General features: G+C 40.5%; 1 protein-coding gene across 2 annotated transcripts in view; it reads right to left on the bottom strand.

The window, feature by feature from the left end:
• Nucleotides 1-14,704, bottom strand: part of APP (amyloid beta precursor protein) — a 264,416-nt gene that overhangs the window by 24,354 nt on the left and 225,358 nt on the right. For both annotated transcript variants that reach the window (XM_055313495.1, XM_055313494.1), the window contains one exon: nt 3,859-4,080. In XM_055313495.1, the coding sequence (XP_055169470.1) occupies nt 3,859-4,080 (222 nt within the window). The remainder of the gene's footprint in view (nt 1-3,858; nt 4,081-14,704) is intronic.

Below are 14,704 nucleotides of genomic sequence, written 5' to 3' on the forward strand. Positions count from 1 at the left end.
CACACAGCACTGCTGGAATTTAAACTCTGATGACCCACACCATTCAGGAACATGAGGCAGCTACCATTCTGTGGGATGGTGGGAATGTGGAGGTGTTTTTGGTTGTCACCATGACTACTGGGGAAAGGACACTACTGGCTTCTAGAGGACGGGGTCCAAAGATGCTAGATGCTAGGCACAGGGCAATCCCACGCAAATAAAACTAGCTCTGCATTTCTACAATTTCCTAAATTCTAGCTGGACGTTCATTTATCTATGATCATGTGGGACTAGAATGTAACTCAGTTGAATATATAAACACAAAGTGGTTTTTTGCATAGCTCTTACTGTAACCTGGACTGCTAAGAGCTCACCACCGGGTAAAATGAGGGAAGGTTGTTTTATTTAGAGCCTTCCCAGGAGTTCTTCACTATTTTAGGAAATCATCCACTGTTGCTCACAGAACATGAATCATGGAATCAGCCCTCGTATCCATCTGCATCTGTATCTGTCACATCCATACAGGACAAACACCTGATTATGCGCCACTGTTTCCGCTAGTAGGCTAGCCTGCATACTTATGTGTTTGTTGAGTTTTCCCCGTTAAACACTGTCAGTCCGTTTTATTTCAAGATTCACCGTTAAGGAGGCTTTTCAAAATGTTATAAAAAGAGTGTTGGGTCTGATAACAGCAAGAACCAGAACTCAAGCTCTGAGATCCTCATTATTATTGCTTTGTAATACTTTTATTTAAGATTTTTCTATTTATCAACGACAGATCTTTATATAACAAGAGTATCAGCTCTTTCGATGAGGCCTGGGCAATGTTAACAGCTGTGTCCTGGTCAAAGACCTAGAGGGACTCAATCAAGGACTTCGCCCAAGTGGGCATCTTGGCAATACCCAAGAGTGTGTCTATGTGCAGGAGTGTAGACTGTCTCCCTGGACCAATGGCCATAGGCCACTCTCAGAGCCTACTTTTCTCAGTGAAGGTATTGCTACCAGAGTAGTCCATTGGTAGTCCATTGCTACTCTCGGGTATCTCCAAAATCTATTGTTCTTAGCCTTCCAAAAACTGATCACTTTGGAGAAACCCAGTGGTTAGCCCAATCTTCTTTCTTTGGGTTACCTGACAGTGTATCACTGGCAGTGAGGATCACTGCTTACCTCCTAACCTGGACATAGACTTCTTTCTTATTTGATTTGGGAGGATTGTCAAGGGGCAGAAGACCAGGAAAATAATGGATATGTTGGCAGGGGCACCAAGGTTTGGAATTCAGGAAGCTGCTTTAAGTAAAATAGTTCCTCCCTCTATTTCTACTTAAAAAGAACAACCGATATCCTTGCATTCCTTTTCCCTGAACAGAGTGGATCAGTTTGGCTACTATTTAAGAATTTTAATATAAACAATGCTTACTAGAATGCATACAATTTTTAATGGAGACCACATATGCATGAATACATACGAAATCAAGATGAAATACTTGTTAGCACATAAAGAAAGATTTATTTAACTGCTGAAATTATTTATACTCCTAATATGATAATCGCAAAGTTAAATTTACCTCATTAAAGTTACCAAGGAAATGCGGTATGCGTACTAGGCAGTTAAGCTCTCAATATCTAATAGAGTGAGAAAGTAAAGAGAAAAGCTGAAATTCAGGAAATGCAACACTTTTTAGAATAGTATACACTCTTTTGCTGTTCTATGTGGCACCAAGATCATTGCATTTCGCTGTATTCATTAAATTTGAAGAGTGAACATAAATAGGGCTCGAGTGTCTTTGCTGTTTTTCTTAAAAAGACTATGTATATTCTACATTTGTAAAGGATTTACCACATTTAAGAGAAATACCAAGTATTACATCAAACATACACAGTAATTTCTGTAAATTAATTTTTACCCTGCTAATGTAGCTTGCTTTGGCCTTCTGAAACTTTCCATAAACTTTACCATAAGTAAGTTATAATTTCTAGTTTCTATTATTTGTGTGTGTGTGTGATCATAACAAGTCAGGTAGGCTCTGAAATAAGTTTTATCTTACTTTTCCAAAATCAACAAGTAATGGAAAACATTAAATGGGAACATTTTATTTCTAGAAACTACGTATTTGAAAGATGTGAAAAGATCACAGGAAAAGGACAGGAAGTTCTTTGTAAATTACAGTTTTAGAATCATTGCAGTTGAATAAATTTTCAAAGGCAGGGGTAATTTTTAACAAAGAACACAGTCTAATCTATGTAATTTAATTTTTTTTCATAAAAAGTTAAGAGTTGGAATCAAGGGCATTAAGGGTATTAATTTTCTATCAAAGGAAGTTTGTCAGACTTCAGACGTTGGACCTGTTTCTCCCTGAATTAAACAGCTTAATGTGCGAAAGGAAAAGAGTGTGCATTCAATTTACAAATGAGACTGGACATTTTCCACAAAGAATTCTCATTAGTGACTGAATGATGAGGATTTTAAAAGACCAAAATGTATCCACTTATTAAAAAAATGATATAGTCAGCACTCTTATAATTTAATAAGGAAGTTATTACCCTTGTAACTGAAGTTTTTAAAGTTTTAGAAGTCTTTACATTTTTTTCCTCTATGTCAGAATTATTTTTACAAATGGTAAAGTCTTAATTACTTTTATGTTATAAATGACACTGCTGTTTGTAGCTGGTATTACTACTATACGGTGCCCCTTTTCAAATTAATGAAACATATCTGGGGTGATTATTCACCTGCAAACTGTCTATAGAAAGATTTTCTGTAATGGTTCTTTTTTTTTTTTTAAAAAAAAGCTTCTATAATACACTTAAGGTCTGATACCAAGTTTAAATTTAGTCTGAGGGCAGCCCTGGTGGCGCAGCGGCTTAGTGCCGCCTGCAGCCCAGGGCGTGATCCTGGAGACCCTGGATCGAGTCCCACGTCAGGCTCTCTGCATGGAGCCTGCTTCTACCCATGCTTGTGTCTCTGCCTCTCATTCTCTCTCTGTGTCTCTATGAATAAATAAATAAAAAATCTTTAAAAAAAAATTTAGTCCGAGGTGTATACTGACTGCACTTCGAGGAATCCATACTATAAAATAATCATGTTAAAATTATTACCACTATCCAAACTTGCTACCTTCACAAAGAAACTCTTCTAAAATTTTGTGTTCTTAAAAAAAATGCTATTAGAATTCAGAAATCAAGGTGTTCCTGTGTTTGAAATTTTATACCTCTGAACATGTAAAAATGTTTATGGATTAAAAGGAATTAAAAGATGTTATCTCATTGAGATATCATTTGGAACTTTCTGCTAAGAAATCCCTGTGAAAGAAAGTACATCATCCAATGTGCAAATCTATGATAACTCAGAATTTTCTCTGAGTTATCATAGGAAAAAAATATGTTGACTGATACACTTAATTTTGAAAGTTGCCTTAAATTTAACTTTCTAAACACAAAGTTGTTTAAATATTTAGCAAAATTACAATTTATTTGTAGGCGGTTCTTTATCTTTGGTTTTTTTTTAAACATTCAATGCAGTCTGAAATTTAATGCACTGGAATAAATAACCAGGAGAGATTATTTTGATGCTTTTCAAATCTCCATTTCTGTAGGCCCCATGAAAACTTCTCCCCACGAGGGGGAGAAAAATTTATATAATTTCATCCTCTGTTTGCTCTGAAGGTGAGCCTAGAATGGCCACTGCTACCCTAAACATACATTGAATATTGTTCTTTTTTTCCAGAAGCAACAAAATACCTCTAGGTAAGAAAGTATTTTTTCAAATGTGTAGAAAGTCACCACTCAATAATATCTGAGTGGTGCATATATATATATATATATATATATATATATATATATATATACTGGAATATTCTTGCTTTCTCTGGGGCCTCTTACCTTCATTTTCTGTGTTGGCCGGCACTGAGTCGACCCCAAAAGGATGCCAGGGCTGGAGATCGTCCAGGCTGAACTCTCCATTCACGGGAAGAAGCTCCACGGTGGTTTTCGTTTCTGTCAAAGATGGCATGAGGGCATCGTTTCCATAACTGATTCTTGGTTCACTGATCATGTTGGCCAAGACGTCATCCGAGTAGTTTTGCTCTTTCTGAAGCAGCTCATCTAAACAAAACAAAGCCATGTGTTTGGTGAGTCACAGCAACTAGTGGAACTGCAGCAGTGGCTACCATCTGCTGCCTGCCAGACATGATTTGAAAAGCTCTACAAGCAGGATCTTATGTCTCCATCTGACAGATGTGACAACTGAGGCCCATGGCAGTTGAGCCACTTATGGAAAACTATAGCCAAGTGCCCAGGGCTGAATGGCTATAACCCTTCTTCTGATGATGAAAGATCTCGAGAGCTAAATCTCCATTCCCTCCTCTGACACAGATTCTGGTATCCTGTGATCACAGAGCAGTCAACAGTGTGCTCCGCGGAGGTGTTTGCCAGGACATGGTGGCAGCATGTGAGGTATAATTACTTTCAAACTGGAGGATATAATCCAGCGAATCCCTAGTCTTTCCTTGAAAATGTGTTAGGACAAAAGAAGTAAAACTGGTGGTGGTCTGCTCCATTCTTTTTTTTAAAAATTAATTTATATTCCATTAATTAACATATAGTAAATTATTATTTTCAGAGGCAGAGGGCAATGATTCAGTCTTATGGAACACCCAATGCTCATTACATTGTGTGCCCTCCTTAATGCCCACCACCTAGTTAACCCATCCCTCCCTCCCTCTCCCCCCCAGCAACCCTCAGTTTGGTTCCTATTTCATTCTTAGACATTTTTTATTTTTTTATTTTTATTTTTAAAGATTTTATTTATTTATTCATAGACACACACACACACACACACACACACACACACACACAGAGAGAGAGAGAGAGGCAAAGACACAGGCAGAGGGAGAAGCAGGCTCCATGCAGAGCCTGACGTGGGACTCGATCCAGGGTCCAGGATCACGGCCCTGGGCTGCAGGTGGCGGCGCTAAACCGCTGCACCACCGGGGCTGCCCTCCTATTTCATTCTTCAACAGTTCTCATTGTTTCTCCTTGAACAAATATGCCTTCTCCAAAGGCCCCCTAGGTGCTGCATGATTTATGTTCTGAGGCAACAGAGAAGCAGTCCCCTTGCCTTCCCAGTCGTGGCCTTGCAGACATGAAGCTCTGCTCCAGGCTGTTGCTCTGCTGTGGGCGAAACCTCCCTGCCTCCCAGCAGGTGCTATGCCATCTCAAACCAAATTTCCTGCCTCTTCCCGCTGCTGCTTCTCTTTTCAAAAAATGCTATCAATTATTCCCCTCTTACAAAGAATAGACTAAACAAAATCAACTTTATGGAACAGAACTGACTTACCTGAAATTCTTACAGACTAGTGAAAATCCCTAAGTTCTACATTTCATTATTGCAATGCATTTTTACTGGAAAAGAGAGTTGGGAATATAACCCTGTGCTGACTGTAATCATTGCTTTAAATACAGGGTTATCACAAGACTTGTGAATCTCCTATCATGCTGCCATAGTTCACCAGGTTTTACCATGTGATCTAGTTTTTAAGATTAGATACCCATGAATAGCATGTGTGTTATTAAAAATGGCTATGAACCAGGATATCTCATCCTCCAATCACACCTTCATCGAGAGTTTATTGTATTACATATTTCAAACAAATCACTGGTTAGTATTGTTGCTGCAGAAAGTGGAAGAAAATAAAATCGGGATTTAAATTTGATTTGTGACATTTTACTATCATCCTTCACATTCTCTCTCTCTCTCTTTTGATTTATTTTTTATTTATTTATTCATGATAAACAGAGAGAGAGAGAGAGAGTGAGAGAGAGAGAGAGGCAGAATCAGGCTCCTTGCAGGGAGCCCAACGTGCCTCGATCCTGGGACTCCAGGATCATGCCCTGGGCCGAAGGCAGGTGCTGAACCACTGAGCCACCCAGGGATCCCTCTCTCTCTATTAAAAAGATTTTATTTATGACAGACACAGAGAAAAAGGCAGAGACACAGGCAGAGGGAGAAGCAGGCTCCCTGTGGGAAGCCTGATACAGGACTCGATCCCAGGACTCCAGGATCATACCCTGAGCCAAAGGTAGATGCTCAACCACTGAGTCACCCAGGTGCCCCCACGTTCTCTTTTATTTTTATTTTTTTTTAAGATTTTATTTATTTATTCATGAGAGATACAGAGAGAGAAGCAGAGACATAGGCAGAGAGAGAAGCAGGCTCCATGCAGGGAGCCTGATAGTGGGACCCAATCCCGGGACTCCAGGATCACGGCCTGGGCCAAAGGCAGGCGCTCAATCACTGAGCCACCCAGGTGTCCCCCACACGTTCTCTTTTAAATTGAAAACAAATTTTACCTGAAAAAATTCTGCTCAAGTATTATTGTCAATTAAAACAATTTGGTAGAATAGCATTAAAGTATGAGATTAATATCCTTCTTTGGAGTCAGTTTTGTTGCAAGATATCATTTTAAATGATGAAATCCCAAGACAATCGGTCCTTCTGAAGTCTAATTTGACTTATAATATATAGCTATTTGCTACAGCGCCATTCTAAAATCCAGTATTTGATGCTTGTAATGACCTTTTCCATGTAGATGAAAGGGCCCCATTAGATCTACTCTAACTTTTTCATGTCTTACAGAGTCATGGGTAATGGCTAATAACTTAGCCAATGTCTGCTTTAATAAGTTAAACGGGCATTTCTTTTATATAAATCTTATGCTTCTGACTGTTGAGCACTTATGATACTAAAGAGATGATCTTCTAGAATAATTATTGGTGTTCACACATTCATTTGGAGAGGGAATAACCTTCGCCAGCATGATCCACTCTTGGCCCCATCTGACGCCATATTTGGACCTTTGTGGCATTTACTGTCACATAACCTCTCCGTCTGGAAACTGTTTCTCCTTGTCTTGCATACTCAGCATCAAGCTGGTTTCCTCTGAGTTCTCTGTGTAACTCCTCTTGTTCTTTTTTTCTGATCTCTTCATCCCTCTATTTTCTTTTTGTATCTCCATCCATCTCTTTCCGCATTTTTTCATCTGGAAATCCCATCCACTCTTGAAACCCAAAGGATGAATCAGAAATGTATTTCCTCAGCTTTCACCTATCCCTTCCACTCCTCCCACTCTAGTTATATACATTTCTCAGTTTGCTGGGTCTATTAGTTTACATTAGCTTAATATATACAACACTGAGCTCAAGGCCTTTTGCTTTCCCTCTTGTAATCATGGCAGAGCTATGATCCCAGCCACAGGTCTGAAACCTTCATAACCATCTGTGGCTCTCTGCATTAGTGCTGCCTATTTATATTACTGACAACTCCTTTTAAAATTCAATTTCTGCATTCTCTTATTCATTTCTCACTCCTCCTTTCTATTGTCCTCCTCTCTCCCTTGAGCCATCATTACTTTCTGCCTTGATAACTGTTAAGTCTCCTATTGTTGTCCCTGCCCTACCTTTTTATCCCTCCGTTCCCCGTATCTTTTCATGATACCGAGGAATGGCTCTGCCTCATTTCAGTAACTCCTCATTCCCTACTCAATGAATCCCAAACACTGCTTTTTGCAGATGGTAAAGGTCCTCTGTGATCTGGGCCCACCTCATTGTTCTAGCTATGAGGCTCAAGCTCTTTGCTGTATATACCTGTTATACAGTGATTTTTTAATAAGAAACATATATTTGGTCTTCATAGGCACAGAGTTCCTAAAACCCTTGGAATATTTTGTAGGAGATGAGAGGAATGAAGGTATCTTTTGTTATGTTATGAAGTGACTTTTGAAGAGCCTGTAGATCACCTAAGGATGGGAGCTGGTCACCAGAGGAACTAACCATGTAATCAGAGGTTAGAACTTTCAGTTGAACAATGAATTGAGCTCAATTGCTAATGGTCAATGATTTCATTAATGAAGTCCATGTAATGAAGCCTCCATAAAAACCTAAAAGGACAGGGTACTGGGAGCTTTGAGGTAGGTGAATATGTGGAGATGTGGGGAAAGGAACATGCTGGAAGTTCTGAGTCCTTTCCCACATACTTTGTGCTATGTGTCGCTAACCCTGGGTTATTGCTGGGTTATATCTGTTTATAATAAACCAGTAATCTAGTAAGTAAAATGTTTCCCTCTGTTCTAGCAAGTTAACAGAGCCTGTGGCAGAGGTGGTTGGAACTTCTGATGTATAGTTGGTCATCAGAAGCACAGGTGATAACCTGGACTTTCAATAGGCTGGTGGGAGCCAGGGAGGGGAGTCTTGTAGGACCAAGCCTGTAACTCTTGTGGGACCTGCACTATCTCTAGGTGGATAGCATTGGAATTGGGTTGAAGTGACTGAATCTCCAAGTGATGCTGGGGAATTGCATGGTTGTAAGGGGAGAACCCGCATATTGGAATTGGGCCCACAGCTCTGTCAGGCTGAGTGGCTTGGATTATCCCCAGATGGGACCAGACATTCCCATCAGGACACCTTTGCTCTCTGTTCCCGCTACACAGGAAGACCACCTCTGCTTATCTAAATTATATGAACTTTTGAAAACCCAGCTCAAATGCCCTCTCCTCTAGAAGTCTCCTCTTAACAACTTTATGAGGGGTATGGGCATTAGTATTTTTCTGGGACAGGAAACTGAGGCTGGGAGGGATGACCAAATCCTTTTAAGATCCCATAGCCAGTAAGCATCAGTGCTGAAGTGCCAGTTCTGGGCTGCAGAACACCTACCTCCCTGCCTGTAACCCCCAACTACCCAGCCTCCACGGTACCAAAGGAAGGCTCATTTATGGTCTCAGTACTGCATTGCTCATTTGCAGAGTGATTGTTAAGTTTAACTGTTCCAGAAGATTTTCCACACTTAAAGGGCTGCCAGCAGACTCAAACACTACCAGCCCTATGCAATGGTTATTGCTTTTGTGCCTTTGAATAGGCATTTCCCAGGCACAGGCTGAAGGGAATCTTGTACCCATCTCAGCACATGGCAGGGTACAGCAGGAAACAGTCACAGTGGAAAATCTTACATCTATACTTCATAAAATGTCCAGGACATTTTGAGTTGCAGCAAATCATGGTGCCTCCTCCTTTTCTCTTTTATCTCTTACACTGCTGGCAGAAAACATCCTCCAAATGGCCACTAAAATGTTGAGCCCCATGGTGGTTAATTTTCCTGGTTTATTATACTCATGTTCAGAAAACGAGAGAATGAAACATTCAAGAAATGTTACATTTTTGGCAGAGTGAAAAGCACTTAGGCTTTTTTTGGCGGCGGGGGGACAAAATAGCAGAAACCCAAGTTTTTACTTCAGTTTAAAGCAGGAGATTTAAAAATAATAATAATAAAGCAGGAGATTTAGAAACAACCACCTCTGGGTGTCTCATTTGGAACAAAGAAGTCTGTGTGGTTTTTAAGGGATAAAAAGCAGGTGGAAATGACATTATCATTCGTGGGGGTAGCTGGCATTCTATTTTGTGATCATAAAATGTTGAAGGCAGCTAGCTACTTCTTGGCATTATTAAGGGTTCAGAATTTTACCAAGGGCTAACACAACTGACACCGAACAATTCTGTCTGTGATTAAAAAAAATAATAATAAAGCGACAACAACAGAGCCACATATAATTATTTCAGTGCTCATTCTGAGTGGGGCTTTATCTTTGAATTCTGTGGTTAAGACCCATCACACAGAAACCACACGTCTAGTATGGTGGTGGCCCTGATGGATTACCTGTTTATCTAAATTAATTTAATATTTTATTGTAATGCTTTGATGACATATATTGGTGATTTCCAAAGCTTTTAAGGATCTAAGTTGGCCAGCTGCTGTATTAAAACCAAGACACAGGGTTTATTTCTCCCCTAAGACTCTCCTTTTTTTCCTCTCTAAAAGCTACTCATAATTATAGCAGCTATCTCTGGAGTTAAATTTATTTTTTTTCTGTAACACCCAGCATACATGGGCTTTGTAGTCAGAAGTGGAAATATGTGGGTGCTTGGGTGGCTCAGTCGGTTAAGCCAAAGTGCCTTTGGCTCTGGTGGTGATCTTGGGGCCCCAAGTCGGGGTCCCTGCTTAGCAGGGAGTCTGCTTCTCCCTCTCCCTCTGTACCTTCTCCTGTTTGTGCTCTCCCTCGGTCTCTCAAATAAATAAAATCTCAAAAAAAAAGGGGGGGGGGAACTATTTAACTGAGTTCATTGATGGTAATGTTTAACCTACAGCTTAAACAAAACAGATATTCAATTCCAAATATGAAATGTACAGCAAACCTTGTCACCTTGCCCTTTTAAAGTGTGTTGAGGATCTGTACTTAGGATACCTACTAATTAAGAGAAAAACCAACCAAACTAAACACTTCACCATTTAGTTATCACAGAAAATACATAAAATTTTTTGAGGTGCTGGGGATGAAAGAGGGCACTTGTGATGAGCACTGGGTGCTGTATGCAAGTGTGGAATCACTATATCATATACCCGAAGCTAATATAAAGCCATGTGCTAACTAACTGGAATTTAAATAAAAACTCAAAAAATATTTTGAAGAAATAAAGCAGCATCAAGAGTCCCCCAATAGTAATATTGTCCTCAAATGACCAAAAATTATATATGTTTTTTTGTGGAAGCAACAGACTTCTATGACAGTTTGAAAGAAGTGGCTCCATGAAAGGACTGTTGAACGAGGAACAGATGAATTCTAGATAAATCTAACGTGCTTCTTTACATTATTCACCCATTAGCCAGACTCCTTCTGAAGTTTTAACTCCTGTGTTTTAGGTTTCGAGAAGATATAGCTTGTAAACGTTAAACCAGTTCTGTTTTACAAGCTTTAGTTGCAATCACTGAACTCTCTCTTCCACCTATCAAATATTTGGGGTGGGGAGTTAAATCTTCATGGTCAGCCTCTTCCCCCATAACAAACAGCTAATAAAGGTCTGATGTGGAGAATGGCATAAACTGAGGTCTCCTAGGCTGGCCGCACGTTCTCTTTATAGGATTGAAACTGCACTGCTTTAATGATTCCCCCCCCTATTTTCTGATTCTTCTGCTTCCTGCTAGAAGAATATGTATTTATCTGTAGCCTCTCCCCAAAATGGAAATTTCCTTTCAACTCTAACAGGAGATTCTCATATGACCCATCCTGCCCTTTTTTTTTAAATAATGAAAGGAAATAATAATCTATATGTTTTTCTGTGGTGATCTGTCCATTTCTGTTGCCATACCGTTCTTATCTTTAATAAATATTTGCTTCTGATTCTGAAAGAACTCAGTGTTACACCTCTGGGCAATGCAACCCTCCCTGTTCCCTGCAACCACCACAGCTGCATTGGGAGTATCTATAAAAGGGATGTAATTTCCCCCCTCTCCAGAAGCTCTACTATGAATCCGCTGTCATCCATTCTAGGCATTTTGCCCACACCAGGCCTATGAGATCAGATTTAATTTTCCAATCACAGCTCTGTGCATGTCTGATTCATGGCTCAGCATATAACTGCCATGCTTGTTCATTATACTGAACGCTGCCATGGCCTCTGCAACTCCCTAAGGCTTGCATTCCTCATCCATAAAATTAGAGGAGGCTGGATGGATGGTCTTAACAGTGCCTCCACGATGAATCCTGTTATCTGTACTCTTGTATGGAGATGTCCCATCCAGAGCTAGGGAATCAGGATCTGCTTGCTATTGTGGTCCTCAGGTGATTCTTAAGCACATTACAGATGAGCCACTGCCACAGCTGGACCCAGGTATCACTACACAGGCATCGTGGTTATCACCTTCGTAACAGACAAAACAAGCCTCAAAACAAGGTATCTGGAAAGGTGAGCACGGCCAACAAATAGCACTGCCAGAAGGAACCTGACTCAGAAACACCTTTAAGTCACATTCTCAGAACCCAACCCTCTCTGCTGCCTTGAAGCTAGCATGCACAGCAACGCTTTTGCATCAGAAAGCCACAGGAAAGAAAAGACTAGTTATGAATTTCCTTTTTTGCCAGAACATTTGTCAGGCAGGAAATTACACAGGAGCCAGAGCAGGGAAGTGTTCAGGAAACAGGTCAGTGTTGTTTAGACTCTGGGAAAAAGAATAAGCACTTAAAAGTATAGAGGGCACTAGAACATTTCATTGCTGTGTTCCCCACTCCTAAAGATCAGCCCTAGCTGGAGACTGTTTAACTTCTAAGCATGGACTTAACTATAGTTCAAGTGAGTAGAAGCTGTTTATTTTTGGGGGGAGGGGGTAGAGAAAGGAAAAAGGAGGGAGGGGCAGAGAGAAAACATTTTTTAAGACTTATTTATTCTAGAGGGAGAGAGAGAGAAATAGCACAAGCGGGGGGGTGGTGGTTGGGGGGCAGAGGGAGAGAGAATCCTCAAGTATGAGGATTGAAGTGTGAATCCTGACCTAATGTGGGGCTCCATCCCAGGACCCTGAGATCATGACCTGAGCTGAAATCAAAAGTCGGATCCTCAAGCTATATTACAAAGCTGTAATCATCAAGACAGCATGGTACGGGCACAGAAACAAACACACAGATCAGTGGAACAGAATACAGAACCCAGAAACGGACCCTCAACTTTATGGTCAACTAGTCTTCAACAAAGCAGAAAAAAATATCCGATGGAAAAAAGCCAATCTCTTCAACAAATGGTGTTGAGAAAACCGGACAGCCACATGTAGAAGAATGAAACTGGACCATTTCTTCACACAATGCACAAAAATAGACTCAAAATGGATGAAAAACTTAAATGTGAGACAGGAGCCATCATAATCCTAGAGGAGAACAAAGGCAGCAACCTTTATGACCTCAGCCGCAGCAACTTCTTGCTAGACATGTTTCCAAAGGCAAAGGAAATAAAGACAAAAATGAGCCACTGGGACTTCATCAGGATAAAAACTTCTGCACAGCAAAGGAAACTGTTGACAAAACTGAAAGACAACCGACAGAGTGGGAGAAGGTATTTGCAAATGACACACCGGACAAGGGGCTAGTATCCAAGATCTATAAAGAACTTACCAAACTCAACACCCAGAACCCAAAAAGTACAGTTAAGAAATGGGCAGAAGACATGCATGAACAGACATTTCTCCAAAGAAGACTTATCAATGGCCAAGAGACACATGATAAAACACTCCGTATCTTTCAGCATCAGGGAAATACAAATCAAAGCCATGATGAGATACCACCTCACACTGATCAGAATGGCTAAAATGAGTAACTCAGGAAACAACACATGTTGGTGAGGATTTGAAAAAAAGGGGAACTCTCGTAAACTGTTGGTGGGAATACAAACTGGTTCAGTCATTCTGGAAAACAGTATGGAGGTTCCTCAGAAAGTTAAAATTAGTGTTACCCTCCAACCCAGCAACTGCACTAATAGGTATTTATCCAAGGATACAAACATAGTGATTAAAGGGGCACACGCACCCCAGTGTTTATAGCAGCAATGTCCACAACAGCCAAAAAAATGAAAAAAGCCCAGATGTCCACTGACTGACAAATGGATAAAGATGTGTGCGCACAACACACACACACACACACACACACACACACACACAGGAACATTACTCAACCATCAAAAAGAATGCAATCATGACATCTGCAATGATATGGATGGGATTAGAGGGTATTATGCTAAGTGAAATCAGTTAAAGAAAAACAAATACCATATGACCTCAGTCATGTGGAATTTAAGAAATAAAACAGATGAACATGGGGGAGGGAAGGAAAAGTAAAAGAAAATGAAAATACAGAGGCAGGCAAACCATAAGAGATGCTGAACTCTAGGAAACAAACACAGTTGCTGGAGGGAAGTGGGATGGGGTAACTGGGCAATGAGCATTGAGGAGGGCACTTGATGTGATGAGCACTGGGTACTATATGCAAGTGATGAATCACTAAATTCTACCTCTGGAACTAATAATATACTACATGTTAACTAAATTGGTTTTAAATACAGAATTGAAAAAAAAAAGAGAAGGGTGGGATGCTTAACCGACTGAGCCACCCAGGTGCCCCTCTATCAATGGAGCAGAAGCTGTTTAAAATGCTGACTGGGGGGAGAACCTATGCGGTCCTCAAGTGATTACTTGCACATGGCTGGGATGTCTTGATTACTGCACATGGCTGGGATGTCTAGATCTGTGTGCGACTCATGGGACAGCCATTGTGTGGCAGACCCGTGTCACGCTATGACATCTTGAGAGCATGAGATCAACTGTACAAAGACACCTTCCACTTCTATGGCCTTTCAAATCCATTAGCTCATTAGATACCCCACAACCATCTTTATCGTGGGATTCCTACTCCACTGACAGTTGAGCAGACTGTGTGACATCTCTTTTGAGAATTATAGTTATCAAGTGGCAGAACTGGGATGTGAACCCAACTATGTGGATTCTGAGTCCAAAAGTCTCTAGTATTCCATGAAAAATTCTATTCTGTGTTTGACATGGCTATTTGATTAGCGACTAATATTATAAAAATATATACACATCGATCATCACAAGCATCATGTTTCTCCTAATTTTTGACAGATGTGAAGTGATGAACTCAGTGGTTCTCTTTAAAAATTTTTTTTTTCCATATGAAGGAACCAAGGTAAGAGACTTTCACCATGGGCCAAGGTCACAGAGCTTTTTGATAGCGGAGAAGCAGGCCTGAAAAGCCAGGTGGTTCCCAGCTGCACAACCATGCACTGCTCCATACTCTAAGGGGGGCCTTAGGTGTCACTTCCATTCTGACGGCCCATCCTCAAAGCA

Source organism: Nyctereutes procyonoides, unplaced genomic scaffold (assembly GCF_905146905.1).
Source record: "Nyctereutes procyonoides isolate TBG_1078 unplaced genomic scaffold, NYPRO_anot_genome, whole genome shotgun sequence".
Classification (NCBI taxonomy): Eukaryota; Metazoa; Chordata; class Mammalia; order Carnivora; family Canidae; genus Nyctereutes; species Nyctereutes procyonoides.